The 26,066-nt window shown below is 32.7% G+C and overlaps 2 protein-coding genes across 10 annotated transcripts; one reads left to right on the forward strand and one right to left on the reverse strand.

The window, feature by feature from the left end:
* The first annotated feature begins 7,971 nt into the window (after nt 1–7,971).
* LOC115973536 lies at nt 7,972–16,899 on the forward strand. 4 transcript variants are annotated; one of them, XM_031093796.1, is made up of 16 exons: nt 7,972–8,631; nt 9,575–9,625; nt 9,704–9,940; nt 10,282–10,380; nt 10,484–10,539; nt 10,832–10,940; nt 11,195–11,374; nt 11,799–12,068; nt 13,671–13,883; nt 13,985–14,191; nt 14,287–14,412; nt 14,528–14,830; nt 14,922–15,020; nt 15,119–15,594; nt 15,694–15,726; nt 16,560–16,899. In XM_031093796.1, coding segments are annotated over exons 1-16 (2,613 nt in total). In that variant the 5' UTR covers nt 7,972–8,478; the 3' UTR covers nt 16,561–16,899. The 4 variants fall into 4 exon arrangements, with proteins under 4 accessions (XP_030949656.1, XP_030949655.1, XP_030949657.1 ...); XM_031093795.1 differs by having other exon boundaries at nt 7,973–8,631; nt 10,829–10,940; XM_031093797.1 differs by having other exon boundaries at nt 7,973–8,631; nt 9,710–9,940; nt 10,829–10,940.
* A 2,635-nt stretch (nt 16,900–19,534) lies between these two features.
* LOC115973537 (KIN17-like protein) lies at nt 19,535–26,019 on the reverse strand. Of its 6 annotated transcripts, none has more exons than XM_031093802.1 (7): nt 24,685–26,019; nt 23,232–23,330; nt 23,073–23,128; nt 22,669–22,777; nt 22,235–22,414; nt 21,540–21,809; nt 19,537–19,856 (listed from the first exon to the last, which is right to left on the reverse strand). In XM_031093802.1, the coding sequence occupies exons 1-3, from the start codon at nt 25,845–25,847 to the stop codon at nt 23,083–23,085; spliced, it is 1,308 nt and encodes a 435-aa protein (XP_030949662.1). In that variant the 5' UTR covers nt 25,848–26,019; the 3' UTR covers nt 19,537–19,856; nt 21,540–21,809; nt 22,235–22,414; nt 22,669–22,777; nt 23,073–23,082. The 6 variants fall into 6 exon arrangements, with proteins under 6 accessions (XP_030949660.1, XP_030949659.1, XP_030949662.1 ...); XM_031093801.1 differs by having other exon boundaries at nt 22,669–22,780; XM_031093800.1 differs by having other exon boundaries at nt 19,535–19,856; nt 23,073–23,330.
* Between the last annotated feature and the right edge of the window lie 47 nt (nt 26,020–26,066).

Here is a 26,066-nt window from a genome sequence, read left to right on the forward strand (position 1 = left end):
TTTAATTTAATTTTGAACATAAACCAAGCTCAAGTCCGTCATCAGTTATATTACTTGCTCAAATTTGGCACAATTTCATTCACAAGTTACTTTATTAAATTGAAATTAAATTTTATAAGGATTGGTGTAAACTAAAGGGTTTACACCTTTCAATAAGAATATGATACATCATCATATTACTAAGACATAAATACATTCGATTACACATGATAACATCTCAGTAAATACCATATTTCATGTTTTAAGTAAAATATCGATGTGGTGTTATTAGGTATGATAGAATGTGTTAAGGATATGTTTGTTATGGTGTAATAGCTCTTGTAATGGAATAACTATTCATGTGTAATAGCAATTTAATCATTTGGTTGCATCTTTATTACATAGATTAGTTTTTTTTTTTTTTTTTTGCTTCAATATTACATGAATTAGTTATTACAAAGGAATAACTATTTTTTAAATTGAAGAATAGTTATTCCTCTTTAAAATTGATGTAATAACTATTCCTTAGTGTATGTATATAATAGGTTTTAAAATTAATATATTTTCAAAAATATAAAATTTCCTTATATATCAACTTTTACAAGCTTTATATATGTTACAACCAAACTTATGACCAGTAATGGTTATTCCATTACAATATCTTCTATTTATACTAATAAAGATTACTATTTTTAATGTAATCTCCATTCAATGTATTAAACGTGTTCTAAGTTTTAAATAAAAAAAAACTGATGTAACAATCTCTTATTAAATTGTGTAAAATATAAGATGTAAAATCCATGTTTTATACAATTCAATAAAAGATTGTCACATCAACTTTTTACTTAAAATTTAATATATTTTACCATACTTAATAACATCATGTCAATATTTTACATAAAACTCGAAATATGGTGTTTTTTGAGATGTATTTATGTTTAAATAATACGATGATGTGACATTACTTTATTGAATGGTGTAAACTAAAGAATTTACACTAAGTTTCCTTATTTAATATATATATAAATATATATATATATATATATATTTTAAAATTCCCCATAACTCGATAGTTACAAAAAAGGGATTGAATCATATTATCTGGTGGAATGAAGATGAAAGGTCAACAACTTTTTCTGAACAATTAGTGAAGAAAATAGTTATGCACAGGTGATGGATTAATAAATTATTGCACCAAAATAAAAATAATTATGCAAAGACGACTGAGCTGGTTGACATAGGAGGGTTTGAACGTTGAAACACATTACATTGACAATAATTTTATATTGTCTGAGGACACCCTTCAGAAAAATTGGCATTTTTTGAATGAGGATTCTTCTGCTACTTGGAGGATAATAAAAAGTATAGTTCTTCTTATAGATTAGGATACTCATCCAAGTGTCACGATAGATTATGTTCCCAACTGAAACGATTCAATTATCCATGTCTAGATATGTAAAAGATTAAAATATGGTTCAGATCTTATCTTTGTTTTTAAAATCAATTTTGGAATGGAAAAGTTAAAGGATGTTTTAAGGGAATTGGTTTTGGAAATTTTTATGGAAACAAAAATGTAATTAATTTTTTTGACCGTTTTTTATTATTCCCATGAAACTGGTGTCAAAATTTTCTTAAAATTATTTATTAACAATTGTTCTAAAAGCACTCATTAACATGATCTATTTTAGAAAAGTTAATTTTTTTGATGTCTCTAAAAATAAAAAATATTCTACGTTTCTTCTTTCTATGATTCTATTATCTATCTACTCAATTTACTCAAATTAAGTTTCAGGGAAAAAAACAAAACACTGATGATATTTTATGGGCAAAAATAAAACCTAAACTATATCATTTTTGTCCCTAAAATATAGTTGTCCCAAAGCTTTGGCGTATTCAACAATGTCATTGTACTAATAATTTTTTTTTTTTTTACCAAAACAGACTTAGATATGTAGGAGACCCTACTTTAGTGTTATCATTCACTGCCTTCACTTTGGCACAAAAGAATCAAATCAATGGGATCAATTTCTCCTCTCAATTGGTGTGTCTATTTCAAATGCCTATATTTTGGCTAGGATAGGCAGATACCAAAATAGAAGAGCAAGAGAATATCCCCCAATGTCCTACTTTTATATCTCAATCTTTTATGTTAGATGCAATGGGTGTGGGCTATACCCAAGAGTGCCCAATAGTTCACCCAGTTAGCTAAGACTTTGGTTGCTTTAATAATATCTTCCCATTTTATAAACTAAACTAAAAATATATAAAAACTAACTAGGAAATCCAAATAGATACCAGCTTGGTGAATGAATCCAATAAAAATGAATGTTGGCATAATTTTTTGACAAGTAGAAAATAGGGGGAAGATGGGGTTTGAAATACAAATATAAAATATCATAAAGGATGTCATACTGTCATTACCATTAGATTATCACAAATAATGACTTTAATGTTACGCAAATGAATGGATTTTAGGAAAATTATTCAGTAGTCTTGTTGACCTTGTGCTCATGACCAGCAAGAAAATGTTAAAAAACAATTTAAAAAAATGTTTTATGTTTTTTTTTTTTTTTGGAAGAGGACCACATGTCATGGACTAGGCACCCATTTCAAAGTATATATGCCCCAAACATACCATACCAAAATGAAAAATTGTTATAATACATATTTATGTAAATATTTAAAATTTAGTCCCTGTTTGGTATTGAATAATTTTCTTGAAATTCATCATTCCCTTCATCCAAATTCAATCATCACCTAAGAAAATGAAATAAATGGGAAGTGGTCAATTTGTCCTATCCTTCTTTCTTTCATCAAAAAGTAACATAAAATAAATGGGCTCCCAATCTAGGTGGAAAGTGAGTGAATTTATACATGATATTATCAACTTCACCTCTTCTTTTGTTTCTTGTAACTTTTACTAGATTTTTAAGGAGGCAAATTCGGCTCCTCATGCATTATGTTACATTTTTGGGATCCCATTTACATAAAGGAAAATATTAACAAATGCCTTAAGGGCATTTGTTAATGAATTATTTTAGAAAAGTATTTATGAGATAAGGAAAGAAAATTTAAATATTTTGACAGTTTTTTATATTTTTCATTAAAGTGGTGTCAAAATTTTATAAAAATAATTTTATTAATAATTGTCCTAAGAGTACTCATTAACATGACCCTTATATAAATGATGTAAATGAGATCTTTTTTTTCTTTCTTTTTTTTGAGAAAGAAATGAGATCTTTTCTAATGACATTTTGTTGAGCCCAGCCTTTGCTCCCAATTTTTGCAAAGCACTTTGTGCCGACTCCTAGTTGTTTTCTTTCAGTGTTCAATACAAAGTTTTATTCAAAAAATGACATTTCCTTTTATGTATTTGAGGTTTGCTTTACAATACAATCTCTCGAAGTTTGACTTCCAAAACTATCAATCCCTTTCTTACAGTTGGCAAATTAGGCCGATGATGTGAGTTTTGGCACAACTTTCGTATGATGTCATAGAAAGTTTTTTGCGTTTGATTCTGATGCATTGATTTGTTACACTTATGGACCTAATTTGGAACATGTCTTGTTGGACTCATATAAAGCTTTTAAGGAGTGTTGACAGACCTTAAGAACTGAACAATGAAGCCCAAGTTAGCCCAGTGAGAAATAGTCCCAAAATGGCAACGACTCTTTCGAATTATACCAGTCCAATAAAATTACAGAAACTATAGAACATGTTTAGTAAGGGGAATTTTTTTTGAATACTTTAGTAAGGGGATTTAAATACAACTTTTTGTTTTGGAAACCATTAAAATGGTGGGTCTTATACTTGAATCTATTGTTTGGTTGATGTTATCTAAATATAGTTTTCAGAAAAATAAATGTTATATCCACAATATTTTTTACAACATTTCCGCAACAATTCGTAAGGGGCAGGTTGTTATTGGTGGACAAAAAAGTAATTTCAATGTTAGATTCTAATTAGAATCAACAACAACTTAACATCTATGATATATTGTGAAAATATTATGGATGTAACACCTCTCTTTCAGAAAATTGTTTCCTACTTTTCTAGTTCAAAATAGGATTTTGAAAACAGTGAATGAATGTTTTCAAGATTTTTTTTTTTTTTTTTTGATATCATAGATTTGTCCAGAGTCCAAACTCTTTTATCTCTTGAATTAAGGAGCATATCTTTATCACATAAAAATTCACATGCTTCAAATTTGAAACTTATTATTATCAAAAAGAAAGAAAAGAAAGATAAATAAGCTCTATTCCCTTATCATTATCCAAAATAATAATAATAATAATAATCTACATGTTACTTTTAATTTTTTATAAAAAAATCTTAAAAGTAGAAATGGTCTCTCAACATTTTTTTTCTTCAGTACTTTGAAAATTATTTTTAAAATTGAGAGCCAAACATGTATAATGTAAAAATTATTATTTGAAAATTAATTTCAATTTCAATTTTTTGAAAATTGTTTTCATACATTTTTGTAAAAATTGCTAATCCAAAGTTCGTCATAGTATTTAGAAAGCGGTTTCTTCTTTAAATATGGTGGAAGCAAGGTCAATTATGTATGGTTTGGGGACTAAATCGATAAATTTAAGTGGATAATTTATATTTAAATATAAATTAAATAAATTTATATAATACTATTCAAATCAATGTTAATTTGATTTTTTTAGGAGCAATGTTATTTTTTGATGAAATAATGCTAACTATGGTTCACATATAAAGTTAACCCAAAAGAAGAAGAATAAAAACTACTAATATTTTACAAAAGATGATTACTTTATCTTGGATAAGACGATTTATCGTTAAGTAAGGTTGTGAACTAATTTTCAATTATGATTTTCGGTGTCAAGAAAGAAATAGAAATTGTTTAGTATGTAGTCATATGGGACATTTATTTATTTATTTTATTTTTTATAGAGATTAGGCGACTAATATTGACAATCTACCATGTATGATATTGATATACAGTTTATGATTTTCAATTGGATTGAGTTTCTATTAGTCTAATAGTTTGGAGACTTTTTTAGAGGTGAGAAAAAAATAATGCATGCCTTTTCTTTTTTTTTTTGTTGTTGTTGTTGTTAAAACCACTTGTCATTATATAAATTTGAAAATTGTTAAAGGCACTATAAATTTTTCTATATGAAACATACACATTGATGTGCTAATGAATACGATAGGTGGGTTTTAAACACCTAATAAATGACTTTTTAAATATTAATTATTGGTAACACATCATTCTAATTCCCTTACATCACTTTGTAATTTTGGGTGTTTTTATTATGGGATGGACCTTTTTTTACAAAGAGAGTATACCTTTTTTTGAATGGAGGCCTTAGGCTTGAACCTTTTCTTACCAAAAACATGTCATATGAGTGGAAATTAATAAAAATAAGTGTCATAAAACAACAACTGCAACTATCTGTTTGGATAAGGATGGAACCAAGATTTCATTTAAAGGGTCAAGTATGAATAAAAAAAAATTCACCATTTAATAATGAGAAACATATAAATATTCTGTAATGAATTATTGAAAAATAAAACGTATTCTATATTAACACAATATAAATAAATGAAACATATTTACTATTTTTAATACAGTTTGAAGTTAACATCTAAGGTGGTGTACTACAAATTTCGCAATAATCTTCATTCGCTCTAAAGCACAAGGCAATTCTAAATTCTTTATATAAATAAAACTATGGTATCCTATCCTATATTGACACTCCATAAACGAAAATCAACTTTGATTACATATAAAAAATATTGATTAATTAATGACTATTACAATGAGAGGAAAATTTAACTTTCAAAATAATGTAAAAAAAAAAATGGCATTAAAATAGTGCTTTTTTAAAAAAATAAATAAATAAAATATTGCATTTGATTCGTCTTTATCTTATACAGTAATACTCATCATTATATTTTGCCCACTAAAACTTCATTTTAAAAAAAATTCCCCAAAAAAAAAAAAAATTGTTATCTATCAACACTTTGAATAGACCACTTGAAACCGAGTAGCATTTTCATTCATTTGTTAAGTAGGGGTTAGTGAGATGCAGCATGGTTTTTGTATGTGACTCACAGTGTGAATGCTCAAAGAATCTTCACATGCCATCGAAGACACCTTATTAATATAATGTCAATGCTTGGAGATTAAGGGATTGTAAATATAAAGTAACACGCCTTATATATCAATGTCAATGGTCCTAATATAGTAATATACTAGTATATAATATATGTTGTGGTAATAAGATTTAGTGGAGTACAACAAACTCTTATTTATGTTGATATTTTTCCCAAACATGTAATGAATTACAAATTTATTGGATGTTGTGAAATATTCATATGCACAATTTGGCTGTTTAAAACTTTAAATATTCTATCATTATTTTAAATAAAGAAAGACTGGTGAAAGCAACCCACAATTTAATTTTCATATACTTTGTTCAATTTTGGGACTAATTTATAAAATTTTTTTTAAAAGAGCAAAATTAGCTTTATTTAGTTTTTTTATTATTTTTTTTTATAGAGGAAACGATAGTAGACTTTATTAATATAACATACTATACAATGGAAAAGAGAAAAAATGAACATTCTCCTCAATCTCTTTTGCAGCACTAGTAAAAGCTAGAGCAAACATGAATATATCATAAAGAAACAATTACAAATGATATACTAACAAAATATTCCTATATTAGCTTAATATCCTCATGAATCCAAGCCACTTCCAATGACACAGATCCTATTTTGAGTTCAAAAGATCCACTAATTCAACAATAAGTAGCAGCTTGTGATCATAAGCATCAGAACAATTCCATATCATTCTTTACACAGCGCATGATATCTTCTTAGAGTACAATTCTTGAGGGGGTAGAATCTCTGACTTTCCTTAAACCAAATATGTATAGTCAACCTGAATGTGTTCCAAAATGAAGTCTTAAGCCAAACGGCTTGTGCTAAGAACATTCTCATAACAAGTAATTACATTATTCGATTTAGGAGAGATCAAAGACTAGACACAGTTCCAGATACTCTTTATAATGGAATCAATCCAAAAAAAAACATTGAGCTATAAGCATAATATAGTTAAAGGTAAGTAGTTAACTCTCTCACACACATGAGAAATGGGAGAAGGGTTCAAAGTTCAAACACAAAGGCATCCACAACACATATCAAAACCCATTGTAACATTTAAGAATGAAAATGATTTTTAACAAATAACTTTTCAAATTTTGGGAAACTCATATTATAAATAAAAAATTAGGAAAAAAAAAACACTTTACACCACATAACTTTGATTAATTGTTATTTTAGTCCATTAAGTTCAAAAATTATTAATTTAGTCGATTAACTATAATCAAGTGTCATCCACAAAGTTTAATTTTTTTTTTTAATTTTAGCTTATTAATTTTGAACAATTATCATTTTAGTTTGCTAAGTTTAATTTAATTTATTTTTTATGTTTAGTAAATTCATAAAATAATCTCTAAATTTGATTTTAATGATAAAAATGTAAAACAACATTGCTTTAAGAGAGTTAATGGAAACTTTTAAACATCAATGGAAGGAAGGAAAAAGTGATCATATTATCAAAGCTAATAAACTAAAATGACAAATTTTAAACTTAGTGGACTAAGATAACAACTGATCAAAGGTAAATGGTGTAAAAACAATGCTAAGATCATAACTATTTACACAACTTTTACCATAATTAGCTATTTTTCATAGTGTAAAGTGTATTTTTACCCAGAATGTACAATTAAATGATCATAAATTTCTTAAAAACTATGAATTTTGGTCGAATTACTTTATGGAATCGATACAAATATCAAATCTATCTATATAGATCATCTAAATAAATGCAATAACTGCATTGCATTTTAAAAAACAAACGAAAATTAATTACCCGAGAGCATGGCAGGAAGCCCTCGTGACGTACCACATTGCGAGTTTCGGGAGTTACAAGTTCGAGCAATATCCACAAGCAATTCCACACCATCCACGAGTAGTACTAGAGTTTAAGTGAGTCGGAGAACAGAGACAGTGACCACACGCGTTGCCGCGAGAACCGATAAAAGGAAAAACAAGATAATAAGAAAGGTAAGATGCACGCGCCACCAAAAAGCGTGAGAAAATATCAGTGACAAAGCCCATCAGGGAGATGAACTAAGCCCTATAAATGGCGGGAGCCTAGGCTGGGGTCGAAGTTTCTCACTCGCCCAATCGTCTCTCTCTCTCTCTCACTCACTCCATAATTTACAGTCCCAAACCTTTCTTCAAAACCCTCCAAAATCCAAAACCCTTTACACTACTCTCTCTCTCTCTCTCTCTCACCAATCTCCATCACCGCCACAAAAGTCCCTCCATCGTAAATTTCTCCAATTCTAGGGTTTCTTTTGGGAGCCCCTCTTTTCGAAACCTAGGGTTTGTGTGTGGCGTTAGAGAGTGAGAGAGAGAGTTGGAGCAGTATCGGAGCTTTGTTTGATTCCAATGGAGGTCTCGGCCGGAGTCGCCGCCTCCGCTTCTACGCGCGGTCCGTCTCTCTCGATGCCTCCTCCTCCTCCTCCGTCGTCGTCCTCGTCGTCTTCTGCGGCTCGCAAGGAGTGGCGCGCCGTCTCGGAGCATCGAAACGCTGGTGATGAGGTACTGGTTTTTTTTTTTTTTTTTTGTTTGTGGGCAGCTGGAAAATGTGGGAAACTGGAGTGTGAGTTTTAGGGTTTTGAACGTTGTTAGATTGTGGGATTAAATAAAGTGATGAACTTTCTTTGCTATACTCGACGCAAATTTGATGATTAGGGTTAGGGTTTATCGGTGATATTGCTTTTTTTTTTTTTTTCTTTTTCTTTTATCCGTGTTTTATTTATGGTAATTTTCTTAAAAAGCTTTAGTTTTCACTGGAACCAAACACTGAGTTAAGTTTGATGATTTGTTACGGGCATTGAGCTAAAGATGTTTGTCACAGTGGGTGAAGTATGTTAATTTCAATAATTTGTTGCTTAACTATGAATGCCACTGCTTTACTGAGCTGGTGATCTTATAATGTTAAGTTGGCTGGACTATTTTCAGGGCCGAAACTATGAAAGGGATTTGAATTCATATTCGGAATATGAAATTTTAATGCTGAGTTGATAATTTGAAATGTGGGTAAACCAAAAAAAAAGAGGGGAAAAGGAAAGTGTTAGAAACGCGGCCCTGAGGTAATTTAGGAGAGGACCTTGTGTTGTTGAGCTTCAATGACAATTTTATGCTGTTTGGTCGAAGTTATGGCCAATGAGCTCTAGCTCAACTGGCATCTCCTCCCCTTATAAGTTATAGGAAGAGGGCACAAAACCGATTGGGTGCGTATGTAACTTACCAATAAAAAGATAATGAAAACGTATCTTTCAGTTTTACCTGGGTCAGAAATAATGAAAGTCTGAAATTTGAAATTTCTCTTCCCATTTCATACACCACATTATAAGTAATATTTTCACTTGGTGGGTTGAACTTGAGCTCAAAGCATTGGGGATTTGTATATTTTAGAGCAAGATTTGAAGCTTGGTGGTGAATTTTTTGGTCATTAATTAGATTTTTTTCTAATGCACAGGAGTTGGAGCGTTCGAAGTTAGGGCAATTGGATGAGAGAACTATATATGAGGTAAGGACTCTGATATCAGAAATATCTTGTAATGTCCATGAATGATTGAAAATGAAGATGATTTGCTGTTTTGTCAAGGTGCAGCAGGGAAGAGAGCCACTTGATGTTGGCTACTGTTCAATCACAGTGGATGGTGGCTTAAATGATGAACTTTTACCACAGAGACTTCATAATCTTGCTAGACAAAGAGAAGAGTTGCAACGGATGGAGATTGAAATTAAAGCCCAGCTAATTTCAAGATCTGAGATAGTGGAATTGCAAACCACCTTTGATGCTCGGATCAAAGAGCATGCTAATGCCACTGTGAAGCTTCAAGTATGACTTTATAATTGGATTTAGATTATAACAGGTCTGCCATAGGAGTGCAACTTGATTGAAATTGTTATTGTTAAGTAATTATAGAAAGTAACATCAAGCAATTAATGTCATCATACGTCAATGTGACTACAAAATAAAGCTGGTGTGACCGAAAATAAAGCTGGCATGACTGGTTTTTCGTGTGAATTATTACCGGGATTCTTTTAAGCTAAAATAAATCATATTTTCTTTTGAAATTACATGCTGATACAGGCTTTGATCTCTGAGACCTGATTCCCTAAATATGCTTTTAATGGCCAGTCAATGTCATGCTTCTAAACGTGGCTTTATTTGGGCAGGAGCAACTCCGCGAAAGGGAGCAGGCTGTACATGAGTTGGAAAGGAAGATGGAAGAGAAAGATAGGGAGCTGCATGCAATCAAATTGGACAATGAAGCGGTTTGTTGAGTGCTTGCTTACTTTTGATATGTTCTCTATGCTGACGAATGAGCTATTTTGATAAATTCTGAAATTACTAATATTGATTGGGTTGACTGGGCAGGCCTGGGCTAAAGATGACCTTCTTAGAGAACAAAATAAAGAACTAGCATCCTTCAGGTATGAATTTGCATGCATAACCCTTTTTCTTCAAGTTGTAAGCATGTATGTATGTGTGTGTTTTATGCCTTTAGTCCTTTCCTCTTCAAGTATATCATTTTTTTTTTTCAACCTCAACACTCGGTTGACTATGGGTGTTTACTTGAACAAGAAAAAAATTTCCATATATACTATTATGATTTCAACGACAGTGTCTTGATATATTGCTTACCTGTTCTATTTATTGTCATTATTGAAATCAAGGTTTGAACCTTTTGAACAAATTTGGCTATATTGCTTTCTTCTGCAGAAGAGAGCGCGATCATTCTGAAGTTGAAAGAGCCCAACATATAAAACAGATACACGATCTTCAAGAACATATTCAAGAAAAAGAGAGACAACTTATTGAGTTGCAGGATCAGGTTTGTTATTTGCATTTATGTTGTACTGAAAGGCATCTCTAAATTGCACACATATGTTGAATAAATCATTGGTTTCTTATTCAAATTTACCTAATATTAATAATAAATGTTATTGTTTGGGAAATGTTACCATTGTAATGATAAATTATCTTCATGTTTCTTTCCCCACTTTCCCTTTTTTATCCTCCTGGAAATTATCACAGGCTTGGTATTGTTTAGGAGGTTCATTACCTGATAATGATCTTATCTTTCAGCATAGGGCAGCTCAAGAAACCATTCTTTATAAAGATGAACAGTTGAGGGAAGCCCAAGCTTGGATTGCACGTGTTCAGGAGATGGATGTCTTACAATCAAATACAAACCATTCATTACAGGCTGAATTGCGAGAACGAACTGAACAATATAACCAGCTGTGGCTTGGTTGTCAAAGACAGGTAAGCTTGCTTTGGGATTCTATTTTGCACGTTTATGGTGTGTTGAATTGAGAATTACGAAGCAGTTCAAGTGTGACCTGCTTTGTATTATCAAAGACAGGTCATCTTTTTTGTAGATGAACTTGCACATATAAATGTACACATTCTATGCTTTTTGTTATTGACTTTAAATCTGATTTCCGTGACAGAACTTTCAAATTTTCTGTACCTATCTTTGCATTTCTCAGCAATATTTAGGTCAATTGATGTTGACTAACACATACGGCACAAAATGAAATGCAATGCTGTTTAATTTCTCCTAAGTTTAATCTGTTTGTTGTGAAGATTTTGAGTTTTTGTTTTCCTTTTGTTGGGGAGGGGTGTTATTTCACACTAAGATTATCATTTTTATTATTGTTTGTCTTTTGGGTTTTTTTTATGTCAGTTTGCAGAGATGGAAAGACTTCATATGCATACGATACAACAGCTTCAAATTGAGCTGGCTGATGCACGAGAAAGGAGTGGAACATATAGTGACGAGTCACGTATATCCCAAACAAATTCAAAGGATGTATCTCAGTTTGGACAAAGCAATGGAAACCAGCTAGATGCAAATGGAGGAGGTGGCACATCAGGTGGAAATTCTGGGGTCCTTCCAAATGGGAATTCTGACAATGTCTCATCTTTTGCTTCAACTGGCAATGCGCCAACCCAGGTAAATTGCACTTCTAGGGATTGTCTTTCTTTATTTTTTGACAATTAATAAATGTGTACATTGAAAGAAAACCTGGAGTATATAAATATGCATGCAAAAGATTCACCTAAAGAATACATGCCAAGTTCAACCCAGTCTATGGAATCTAAAAAAGAGACTGGATGCAGCCAAAAGCAAGCATGTACTCATACAATGATCTCAAAAATAAAGACTTAAGCTATATATCATGGAGGTTCCACTCCATTAAATGTCTTGCTGTTTGTTTTTCCAAAATAGTCCACATGGTACATAGAGATTGATACCTGCTTTGAGCTTTGAGCTTTGAGCTTTAAGTGTGTTTTTAACAATGGCTACAATCATATGGATTATGCTACCATTTTGGTTTATAACGTGTATTTCTAATTGTACCATGTCATTCATTATTTTTAAATTTTTTTTATATTATAAATTTAATTTTTTTAAATATTTAAAAATTTAAAATTTATAGGTGTCATTTCATTCTTTCTTTTTGTTGCTATTTTGCGATTAGTTCCTTAAATTTATTTTGCTTGATTTTTTGTAGGAATGTAACATTCTTTAAAGTGGTATGTTTTTGCTTGAGTTGACTACAATTATGCTTTGCTTGAGTTGGCTATAGATGGGTTGGCCGCATCTTTCTGCCACTCTATCCTATCTAAGACCATATTCCTTAATTAACATGTTCTTTTAACTACTTCTATTAGTGTTATTTTAGGTCTTCTTCAACATCTTTTTGTTCCCTCAACTTGAATCAAATCACTCTTCCTCACCGGTGTATTAATTGCTCTCCTTTGCACATACCAAACCATCTCAAATAATTTGTTATTTCCTTGAATTTCCATTTATCCATCTTAATATTCTCATTTCAACTACGCTTATATATATAAAATTAGAAAGATACTATTATAACTGAAAACTATTAATTTAAATCATAAATATGGAAGAAAAATGGAATATGTTTTAGTTTGTTTCATAACTAAATCCAGCGTTGTGCAGAATTCAAAAGGGCAGCAAATAAATAAAGCTAAATAATTGAGACTATGGTGGCAGGATGTCTAGTGATTGATTAATGCTTTGATCCTTTAGACTCAATGGGAAGTTAGTTCTGTAGTTTGATTAGCAATAGAGTATATAGAGATAGAACAGAAAAGGAGAGAAGGGAGAGATGACAACATTGATGCTGATTGACATAGAATGGCATGTGGGTGTGGTTTATTACAATTTTATAAATGTAATTTGAAGGAAATTTATGTTATACGGAAATATCTATGGAATTATATATTATAAAATTGAAATACTTTTTTTTTCATTAATTTGTTACTTCAGAAACATATCTCTGGATGTTCGGTGGATAATTTATGACAATTTAGCATATATGGCACACACGTACGCATGTACATATGTATGTATTCAACTGGTTTTTTATCTTTTCAATTGGAAATTGGGACTAGGTTGTGGATTCTCTGTTTTGGAATATATTTTTGGTGAAAGGAATGATTTTTTTTCCCCCATGGATAGGAAGTGGAATGAATAATTTCAAATATGTTTCCATAACATTTGATGTTCTTTTGTGTTCACTTTTAGCCCGATCATGTTCCTGGTGTTCCAATTGCTCCATCCTCTCTACTTGGAATGCCTACATACCTTCCACCTGGACAAATGACTGCTTTGCATCCATATGTTATGCATCAACAAGGGGTTCCCCATTCTTTGCCATCACATGTTACTCCATCTCATATTGGGCATTTTCACTCGATACCTGCAATGGGTTCCCTCCAACAGTGGCAGAACCAACAGGTCCTGACAATGAAAGCACTTTTACTGTTCTTGTTGTTATGAATCAGTATTACTATGGTAATAATAAATAATGTGTTTCTTATTGACCTTTTGGTTTTCAGGCTGCATCAGATGGTTCACAGATATCTGCGCATAATGAACTTCCACCATCCCAAACTGATCAAAACCTATTGAGATCAGATGCAAACTACAACTATGAAATTTCTGTTAATGGACAAGGTCTACGTCAAGACTATCTGGATGTTCAAAACAGCCAAGGGGCAATGCCTGATTCTGGAATCTCGTCATCCACTGTGGAAGCAGCACAGGTCTTGTGAATAAAATTGTTGCTGTTCTGATAATAGTTTGTTTTTTGGCTTTGTATGCAATATGTGACAGGACCCACCAAAATTTTTTGTTTCAGGTTCTTGAGTCAATTGATAGAGGTTACATGGTTGTCCCCCAATCTGAGCAGAGCCTGCAACAAATTTCTTCTCAATTTCGTGATGCTTTAAGATTGGATACTCTTGAGCAGAACAGTGAAAACAAGGTTTGTCATTATTTGTTGCTGGTATTTCTGTTATGATGCGGTCAATCTGGTTACTCTATATAGCAGCAGGTAAGTTGGCAGTGATTAAGATGCTCTTGTACTTGAATTGTCACAGGAGCAGAATGTTCTAACGCCAACTAATCATGGGTTAGAAGGCCAAGTTTTCACAGCAGAACAACCAGCTTCTGCTGCCAACACATCAGCATCTGATACTTCAAGCCATTCTATTAATCTCAGTGAAACTTCTGTAAACAATGCCACTGGTGCAGCTTTGTCTGAATCATTTGTTTCAACCGGACAGGCAAATACATTGGCAGTGGGAAAGACTTCAGAGCCTGCTCTTCTTGATGAAAGATCACTGTTGGCTTGCATAGTTCGCACAGTTCCTGCTGGTGGTCGAATTCGAATCAGTTCAACGGTTAGTGTGTAGTCTTAGTCCATTGTAGTGTGCAGGCTTTATTTATTTAATTTTGGGTGAGTTTTATGATTTGTTATTTGTGTTGAGACAGCTTCCAAACAGGCTGGGCAAGATGCTTGCACCTTTACACTGGCATGATTACAAAAGAAAATATGGAAAGCTTGATGACTTTGTGGTTGGTCACCCTGAAGTAAGTTCATTGGAATTTCAGAGTACACGCTCGCATTTTTATTTTCTATTGGTTTATTTAGATGTATAATTAATCTGAGAACCTTGAAATGTGATCAGTTTTTTGTGATTGAGGGCGACTATATTCAGCTTCGAGATGGAGCACAAGAAATGATAGCAGCTGAAGCAGCTGTTGCCAAAGTTGCTGCAGCTGCTGCGGCATCCTCTCCTTACTCCTCTTTTTTGCCTTCTGTGGCTGTTACTCCAATGGCGCAATCTCACCGACTGAAGAAGGTTCCATCTGTTGATTCAAAAAGTGTGAAGACTGATGAGCCATCACAGTTCTCTGCGGTCCAGAATCAGCAATCAAATGGTGTTTATTTTGGTCTTCCTGGAGGTCTCACGAATGTTAAAATTTTGAGCAAATCTAAAGAACCTCGAGAAATGAATGGCCCTGAAAATAGGCATGTGCAGTCTACGTTTTTGACAGTTGGGAATGGATCAAATCTTGATAGGTCAAGTTTGAGTGGTACCCAAAGCGTGGGCTCAGCTAATGGGAGAGCTAACTTGAATTTTGCTGGAAAACAGCAGGGAAGGTACGGCTGAAATATTCTAGCAAACTGCAGTTTATTAATTTTATGCCTGGGCACATGGTTATTGAAGCTTATTGAGTTATTTGTGTCCTAACTTGACAGGATGACTGGTGCTGCATTTACTTCAAGAAGATAGTACGTATGCTTACTTTGACATTTATTTGCAACATTTTCTTGGATAGTCGTGCCGAATTGTTATGTTTGCAATATGTTATTTTCTTAGCCTTACATAATCAATTATTTTAATACCTGCTTGTGTTGCATTCAAGGGGTTAAAAATCAAAAGAGGTGCAGTGTATTGTTTCTATCAGCCATCATTTACACATTAAATAATTAAAATTATGGAAAGACATTTTTGTCTTTGAGGTTTACATGCTTGTTGGTGGATTCTGAAGATTTTTCATCTACCAATGTATGCAAGTATTGGATTCTACCAAAAGATTGTTTAAGGTAAATGGCCCAAATTTGATGCCCCATCGTTCTGTGGGCTGCTGCAATATCTGGATCTATTAATGTGCAAGTCATTATAGAGCCCCCACCCCTATTCCTTAATGTGCACAAGCATTGATGTGGTCTTTGGTATTTCTAATTGGGTCCTTAATACTTTTTACATTTTACATTTCTAAACTAATGTTGGGGCTTCTTGTCTGGTTGTCTTGTTGCAACTTTTGCGACATGATCTTTGTGTTCCGGAAGAGATTCAGCAATAATAATTTTACACGTCTTTGGAAACTTCCAAGTTTAATGTCAGTAACCGTGTACAACTTATCCAAGTATTTCATTTTTGGTCGTGTATGCCATAATTGATTGGATACTTTGAGAAAGTTCAACAAAATTCAGTCAGCCTAACGTAGTTTAGTATTTTGTGGTAGGAACTTGAATGCAACCTTGACTTGTTTTGTTTTTACTGCTTAATAGTTGGTTTTGCTAGAGTACTTTAATTATCAAGTATCTTTTGTTGTTGACAGGAGTAGACATGGAAATCAAGTAGATAATCTCATGACCAAGAGTACACACCACTCTGCAGATTGAGATGTTTTGGATGGTTACCGGATTTGTGGGCGAATGAATTATCGCTGATTAAATTGTCAGCATTCATCTCATAGAATTCTCTGATTGGAACTGTTATTTATTTATTTTTATTTTGCTTCCCTTTCATTTCTCTTACCTTTGCTTTGCTGGGAAACAAAATACTTTTGTGAGTGTTTATTTTATACTCAAAACCAAACTCTGCACCAGCAGTGATACTCATGCACACAATTGCTGTGCATCTGATATCTTATACCCAATTGGTTCGGTTTCCCTGCACTTCCAAGTATCAAAATTCCGTTGCTATTGGTAACGTACATGGTACCGAAAGAATGAATGCACCAGCTCACTTTTCAGCATTTAAGCTGATCTGCATTAGCTTTTCAGAAGCTCTCACATTAAATTTCAAATACAATAAATAAGACTAAAGGTGCAAAAAGTTCACAACTGTTAATTTGACTATTGGTAGGGGAAAAAAAATAGATGTTAGCGAAGGATCTTGATAAAACCAGTAATGATACCTCAATTCAACTAATGTGAAAAAGTGAATTGTTTATTGGGGATATTACTAATTTTACTATACAGAACTTACAATCTGATGTCACCAATTACTAAAAAATAATTTAAACATATTCAATGGGCAATTTAAACATATTCATTTGGTGGCTGAAGCCCATTGCTGACATGTATTGTCACATCAGTTTTTGTAAACTTATTTTGTAAAATTGGTAGTATCTTTTAACACTTTTCAATTGTTGTGTATCTGGGATTACTCTATCAAATAATTTTCACAAAGAGAAGTGTACTGTGTACATGGTTTCTTGATTTGTCAAATGTCGTTGGTATGTTTGGTTTTATTTTATGGAGATGAGAATAAACCTTGAAACTGAATTTTGAACGGGTTGAGTTCACTTAACAATGAACATTTAAAATTCTATTTAATAAAATTTAAGCAGTGCTAAGCACTTTTATACTAAATTAGATTTTTTAAAATGGAAATTTAGATAATATTTTAAGAGAGAGACACATTTATTATAGAAACTTTTTTTTTTTTTTTTTTGTGTGTGTGTAAAGAAAATTAATATGAAGTATTTTGTAATTTAAATAAGTAATCAAGTATGGTACATATAATTAAGGAATAACAATAAAAAACTAACAGGTTTAAAAATGTGAATCCAATACACAAAAGGGTTTAGACATTAAGCACTTCCTTACTGTCTCTATAAACTATGGACAAGATTTAGGTATAGTATTTAGGTTCACCTCTTAAAATTCTGTTATGTGAAATTTTTCTCATGGGATGAAAATGTATTTTTCTCATATGACTGAATCCTAAGAGGGGAACCTAAGGAATAACACCTAAGATACTGTACTTAAGTTTTGTCCATAAACTATTGCCAAGAATACTAAGGAATTTTGCACTGCTATATCAAATTTGAAAACTTTACTAGACTTGATGGAGTCCAAACATCCCAACTCTTTGCGATGAATATCAACCAAAATCTCTTGATAGTACTTCTTTCCAATTTATTGGTGAATATTTACAATAAAATTTACAAAAGTTGTTTATTGGTTGATACAATTATTGATTATTACAAGCTTTTTCTTCCTCTCTAATTTGTAAGGGAAACTTTTGCAAATTCAACTATTCAAGCATTTTAGAAGTGTTGACAAAATATTTTGTCATATGAAAGTTGTGAAATTCGCAAAATTATGTTTATAGAAATCTTATTATCTTTTTTTTTTAAATTATTATTAAAATAAAATTTAATACAGAAGATTGTTGACAAATTTGAGTGGTTCTCTTTCAACCATATGGTTTCAAAATATTGAATAATTATACTTTAGGTTAACTTTTTAAATTATATTATATGGTCTAATTTACTAATTAATAAAAATCCCGCATATTGCACTGGAGTCATGCACATTACATATATGTAAAAAAATAAAAAAAATAAAAAAAAAGCAATAAAATTCAAATCCTTGAATAATAATTTTTATATTTCTTGGAAATAACAATTTAAGTTATATTATAACCAGGGTTTTACACTGGTGGGCCAGGTTTTAACTTCTAACTTCTAACCTCTAACAACTTAGCTTGGGACATATCACCAAAGGTCCCACCTTATTAAATTTGGCCAAGAGATGTGAAGAGTGAAGACAAGTGTTGCCTTTGTTGTCTACTCTTCAAATTTCCCTTCCCATCATATAGCTGTATATAAACCAAGTTGTTTGTGAACAATTGACTCAAGAAAACAAGTAAACTTCTATTTATTTGTTTAGAAAACAAGTAAAGTTTAAGCCTCAATTTTAGACTTGATTATTAAATAAGTCAAATTCAAACATAATAGTGTGTTCGTGAATAAATTCGTTAATATGAGAGCTCGATTTAACTATATATAATATAACATTTTATATGTATACTTGTATAAAAATATATTAATATAGACTTGAAATTAGATTGTATAAGTTTGTTAATAGGTTCATATGATATTAAATTATTATTTGTAGTTTATTAATGATATATACAATCTATTTATAATAAAAATTCATGGGATTGTGAATAAATAAAATATTTTAGTCATAGTTTCACAATATAAATAGAAAGAGTAAGTCAATCAAGTAACTAGTGAACAAGTTTGAGCTTGCTCGATAAGAAAATGGGCAAAACTTGAGCATAAAATCTTGTTTGATATATAATGAGCTCAAGTTTGGCTTGTTTTGAAAAAAAAAAATATTAAATAAACAATTTGAACTTTTAATACTTGACTTGGCTTGACTCGTTTATTGCCCTACATTCCATATTTGGTTAAGAGTATATATAATATAATTCCTTAGTTGCTAGAGATGGATTTCAATTTTGAAGTTTCAGATGAAATTATTAAATATCAATTGAGTTACAAAATTCTTGTCAGAAAATCAACATATTTTTGAATAAAAATATTAATACACAATTTTGGGATTATGGATAGAAGTTAAAACCCATGTAATTTATTATACATGCAAATCCATGCCCCAGCCCAATATATAGGTCGAATGACACCTTTATAGAATACATGTGATCTAATAATAATAATAATAATATGAGATTGAGTAACATGTGATGGCAAAGAATGGGGAACCCCTTGTTGATGCATAACATATGGATGCAAAGCAGTCATTTGTCCAGGTGGAAGGTATGTAGGCATTCCGAGCAGAGAGGATGGAGCAATTGGAACACCAGGAACATGATCGGGCTAAAAGTGAACACAAAAGAACATCAAATGCTATGGAAACATATTTGAAATTATTCATTCCACTTCCAATCCATGGGAAAAAAAAATCATTCCTTTCACCAAAACTGTATTCCAAAACAGAGAATCCACAACTAAGTCCCAATTTCCAATTGAAAAAATAAAAAACCAGTTGAATACATACATATGTACATGTGTACGTGTGTGCCATATATGCTAAATTGTCATAAATTATCCACTGAACATCCAGAGATATGTTTCTGAAGTAACAAATTAATGAAAAAAAAGTATTTCAATTTTATAATATATAATTCCATAGATATTTCCGTATAACATAAATTTCCTTCAAATTACATTTATAAAATTGTAATAAACCACACCCACATGCCATTCTATGTCAATCAGCATCAATGTTGTCATCTCTCCCTACTCTCCCTCTCTGTTCTATCTCTATATACTCTATTGCTAATCAAACTACAGAACTAACTTCCCAGTGAGACTAAAGGATCAAAGCATTGATCAATCACTAGATATCCGGCCACCATAGTCTCAATTATTTAGCTTTATTTATTTGCTGCCTTTTTGAATTCTGCACAACGCTGGATTTAGTTATGAAACAAACTAAAACATATTTCATTTTCTTCCATATTTATGATTTAAATTAATAGTTTTCAGTTATAATAGTATCTTTCTAATTATATATATAGATATGTGTGTGTGTATATTTATATATATTGTTGGGCTATCAAGAAACCACGTCTTCATAAAATAAGCGTAGTTGAAATGAGAATATTAAGATGGATAAGTAGAAATTCAAGGAAATAACAAATCATTTGAGATGGTTTGGTATATGCAAAGGAGAGCAATTAATGCACTAGTGAGGAAGAGTGATTTGATTCAAGTTGAGGGAACAAAAAAATGTAGAAGACCTAAAATAACACTAATAGAAGTAGTTAAAAAAACATGTTAATTAAGGAATATGGTCTTAGATAGGATAGGCAGAAAGATGCGGCCAACCCATCTATGGCCAACTCAAGCAAAGCATAATTGTAGTCAACTCAGGCAAAAACATACCACTTTAAAGAATGTTACATTCCTACAAAAAAACAAGCAAAATAAATTGAAGGAACCAATTGCAAAATAGCAACAAAAAGAAAGAATGAAATGACACCTATAAATTTTAAATTTTAAAATTTAAAATATTTAAAAAATTAAATTAAATTAATTAAATTTATAATATAAAAAAATTAAAAAAATAATGAATGAAATGGTACAATTAGAAACACACGTTATAAACCAAAATGGTAGCATAATGCATATGATTGTAGCCATTGTTAAAAGCACACTTAAAGCTCAAAGCTCAAAGCCCCAAGGTATCAATTTGACGTGCTACTCTATGTACCATGTGGACTATTTTGGAAAAACAAATGACAAGACATTTAATGGAGTGGAACCTCCATGATATATAGCTTAAGTCTTTATTTTTGAGATCATTGTATGAGTACATGCTTGCTTTTGGCTGCATCCAGTCTCTTTTTTAGATTCCATAGACTGGGTTGAACTTGGCATGTATTCTTTAGGTGAATCTTTTGCATGCATATTTATATACTCCAGGTTTTCCTTCAATGTACACATTTATTAATTGTCGAAAAATAAAGAAAGACAATCCCTAGAAGTGCAATTTACCTGGGCTGGTGCATTGCCAGTTGAAGCAAAAGATGAGACATTGTCAGAATTCCCATTTGGAAGGACCCCAGAATTTCCGCCTGATGTGCCACCTCCTCCATTTGCATCTAGCTGGTTTCCATTGCTTTGTCCAAACTGAGATACATCCTTTGAATTTGTTTGGGATATACGTGACTCGTCACTATATGTTCCACTCCTTTCTCGTGCATCGGCCAGCTCAAGTTGAAGCTGTTGTATCGTATGCATATGAAGTCTTTCCATCTCTGCAAACTGACATAAAATAACCCAAAAGACAAACAATAATAAAAATGATAATCTTAGTGTGAAATACCACCCCTCCCCAACAAAAGGAAAACAAGAACTCAAAATCTTCACAACAAACAGATTAAACTTAAGAGAAATTAAACAGCATTGCATTTCATTTTGTGCAGAATGTGTTAGTCAACATCAATTGACCTAAATATTGCCGAGAAATGCAAAGATAGGTACAGAAAATTTGAAAGTTCAGTCACGGAGATCAGATTTAAAGTCAATAACAAAAAGTATAGAATGTGTACATTTATATGTGCAAGTTCATCTACAAAAAAGACGACCTGTCTTTGACAATCCAAAGCAGGTCACACTTGAACTGCTTTGTAATTCTCAATTCAACACACCATAAATGTGCAAAAAATAGAATCCCAAAGCAAGCTTACCTGTCTTTGACAACCAAGCCACAGCTGGTTATATTGTTCAGTTCGTTCTCGCAATTCAGCCTGTAATGAATGGTTTGTATTTGATTGTAAGACATCCATCTCCTGGACACGTGCAATCCAAGCTTGGGTTTCCCTCAACTATTCATCTTTATAAAGAATGGTTTCTTGAGCCACCCTATGCTGAAAGATAAGATCATTATCAGGTAATGAACCTCCTAAACAATACCAAGCCTGTGATAATTTCCAGGAGGATAAAAAAGGGAAAGTGGGGAAAAAAACATGAAGATAATTTATCATTACAATGGTAACATTTCCCAAACAATAACATTTATTATTAATATTAGGTAAATTTGAATAAGAAAACAATGATTTATTCAACATATGTGTGCAATTTAGAGATGCCTTTCAGTACAACATAAATGCAAATAACAAACCTGATCCTGCAACTCAATAAGTTTTCTCTCTTTTTCTTGAATACGTTCTTGAAGATCATGCATCTGTTTTATATGTTGGGCTCTTTCAACTTCAGAATGATCGCACTCTCTTCTGCAGAAGAAAGCAATATAGCCAAATTTGTTCAAAAGGTTCAAACCTTAATTTCAATAATGGCAATAAATAGAACAGGGAAGCAATATATTAAGACACTGTTGTTGAAATCATAATAGTATATATGGAAATTTTTTTCTTGTTCAAGTAAACGCCCATAGTCAACCGAGTGTTGAGGTTGAACCAAAAAAAAAATGATATACTTGAAGAGGAAAGGACTAAAGGCATAAAACACACACATACATGCACGCTTACAACTTGAAGAAAAAGGGTTATGCATGCAAATTCATACCTGAAGGGTGCTAGTTCTTTATTTTGTTCTCTAAGAAGGTCCTCTTTAGCCCAGGCCTGCCCAGTCAACCCAATCAATATTAGTAATTTCAGAGTTTATCAAAATAGGTCATTCGTCAGCATAGAGAATATATCAAAAGTAAGCAAGCACTCAACAAACCGCTTTATTGTCCAATTTGATTGCATCCAGCTCCCTATCTTTCTCTTCCATCTTCCTTTCCAACTCATGTACAGCCTGCTCCCTTTCGCGGAGTTGCTCCTGCCCAAATAAAGCCACATTTAGAAGCATGACATTGACTGGCCATTAAAAGCATATTTAGGGAATTTGGTCTCAGAGATCAAAGCCTGTATCAGCATGTAATTTCAAAAGAACATATGATTTCTTTTAGCTTAAAAGAATCCCCGTAATAATTCACACGAAAAACCAGTCACGCCAGCTTTATTTTCGGTCACGCCAGCTTTATTTTGTAGTCACATTGACGTATGATGACATTAATTGCTTGATGTTACTTTCTATAACTACTTAACAATAACAATTTCAATCAAGTTGCACTCCTATGGCAGACCTATTATAATCTAAATCCAATTATAAAGTCATACTTGAAGCTTTGCAGTGGCAATAGCATGCTCTTTGATCCGAGCATCAAAGGTGGTTTGCAATTCCACCATCTCAGATCTTGAAATTAGCTGGGCTTTAATTTCAATCTCTATCCGTTGCAACTCTTCTCTTTGTCTAGCAAGATTATGAAGTCTCTGTGGTAAAAGTTCATCATTTAAGCCACCATCCACTGTGATTGAACAGTAGCTGACATCAAGTGGCTCTCTGCCCTGCTGCACCTTGACAAAACAGCAAATCATCTTCATTTTCAATAATTCATAGACATTACAAGATATTTCTGATATCAGATTCCTTACCTCATATATAGTTCTCTCATCCAATTGCCCTAAGTGTTTGTTAGGCAACAACTTTTTCTTTTAACTTTTTAAATTATTTGCTTATGTACAGATTTTTAAGATTCAATCTTTAACCAACTTTCAGCGAAAAGCTACATCCAAATGCACTAGTCTTCTTCCATTTGGTCCTTCCTACTCTCAACCTTGTTCCTCAAGTTGTCCAAACAGTCACCTTGTGCCCTTTTTGTGGTGCCATTTTAATATTTAACTGTAATTTACACCCCCCCCCCCCAAACACACAACAAACGCGCGCACACACACATAGATAAACCCTGAGAAACTCTATAAACATAATTCAGTTCACACGAAAATTTTCCATCTACAAAATATGGAGTAACAAGATTGGACATTTACTTACTCGTAAAACTGCCACTTTTAACATACTAAATTCCCTTGTTAATTAGTTTTCTTTAAAAATAATTCTATAAGGCTAGATATTCTATCAGATATCTAATTAAGGAAACTAAATGAATTCTAAAACAGGGTTCTCCATTATTTCCTTCACAAACAGTATCCAAGAGAAACATACATATTTAAGAACACAAGAAACGTCATACATTCATTCAACAGATTAAAGTTTCTTAACAGAATGAAATTTTGACAAACAACTAAACATAGCCAATATATAATCCATTTATCATTTTTCTAATCAAACTCACTGGGCAAGTTTACAAATATCCTCATACTCAACAGCTTTAAGCACTCTACCAACATAAGCACCCTTCTCTATCTGCACCTTGGCGCAAAACTTCTCCGTATCAACCCCCAACAACTTGGCAATCGCGCCACGATACGCCCCATTCACAATCTTCACGAGTCCCCCAATTTGCGGAATCACAGTCTCGAGCTCCAACTGATCAACTCTCAACACATGCTTACTCTCAAGCATCTCAATTTCCCCAACATACTTATCAATCACTTTCTTCACAACCCCTTTTTGCTTATAGTAACCCTTCTCGGCCAAAGCTTTGCTCATAACCTTAACAACAATTCCCTCACACAACCAATAGTCCTTCCTATTAATCCTCTCCTTCTTCATCTCCTCCTCCCTCATCATCTCCCCCAAAACCGACTTATTATTATTATTATTCGTAGTCTTCGCCACACTGGCTTTGCTATCGGTTTCCATTTCATCAAAAACCAATTTCGAACCCTCTCCCCTCTCTTTCGGCTTCAAATTCGACGATGCGAGCTTCAAACCGATCTTGACACCAGCTTCGGGTTTCAATTCCCTAACAGGTTCAGCCTCGAGAGGCTTCGGAGGCTCGGTGAATAACTCCGCGGCTTTCTCGATCTGTTTCTGAATCTCTCTCTCTTGCTTCTCTTCCTCAGCCAAATCGGCCTTGATTCGCTTATTTTTCAATCTCTCTTTGAACAAAGTCTCCGAATCTCTATCTATATACGTAATGAACCAACCTTTAGGGGTTTCCTCGACCTTACACTTGCCGGTTCGACCGAGATACTTGACGAACTCAGTGAGTGTGGCCCACTCGGTCGAGTTCATGTGGACGTGGTGGCGATCGTTGATGTACTCGTTGTAAACGACGGTGGCGGCGATGCGACTGAACCGGTGGCTACGCTTCATGTGGTCCAAGAAAGTGCTTTCGAATTCTTCGGAGTATCCTTCGACGATTCGGGTCGGGTTTTGGCCGAAGACCTCCATCTGACGCTGGTGGCTCTCGCTCATACAGTGGCACTTGAAACCGTTCTCGTCGCGACATTGCTTCTGGCACATCTGGCAGTACCATCGGAGCTTCTGGAGCCCTTTCGCTTTGATCCGATTCGCGATCGCTTTTGGGGTTAGGAACTCGTTCTTCCCCATTGAGATTTGTAGCTGTGTTGTACTGTGATGGATTTGATTTCTTTGCCTTCAATGGCGGAATCGAAAATCAACGAAGAAACCCTAAAATCCTAATCCAATTTCCCCAAATCTGGTTCCAAGAGAAAAAATAAAAAATAAAAAAAGGGGTAAATTCCACAAACCACCCTTGAGGTTTGTGAAAATACCAACTAAGTTCAAAACATTTTAAAACTTACAAAT

Source organism: Quercus lobata, unplaced genomic scaffold, assembly GCF_001633185.2.
Source record: "Quercus lobata isolate SW786 unplaced genomic scaffold, ValleyOak3.0 Primary Assembly Scq3eQI_214, whole genome shotgun sequence".
Taxonomy (NCBI): domain Eukaryota; kingdom Viridiplantae; phylum Streptophyta; class Magnoliopsida; order Fagales; family Fagaceae; genus Quercus; species Quercus lobata.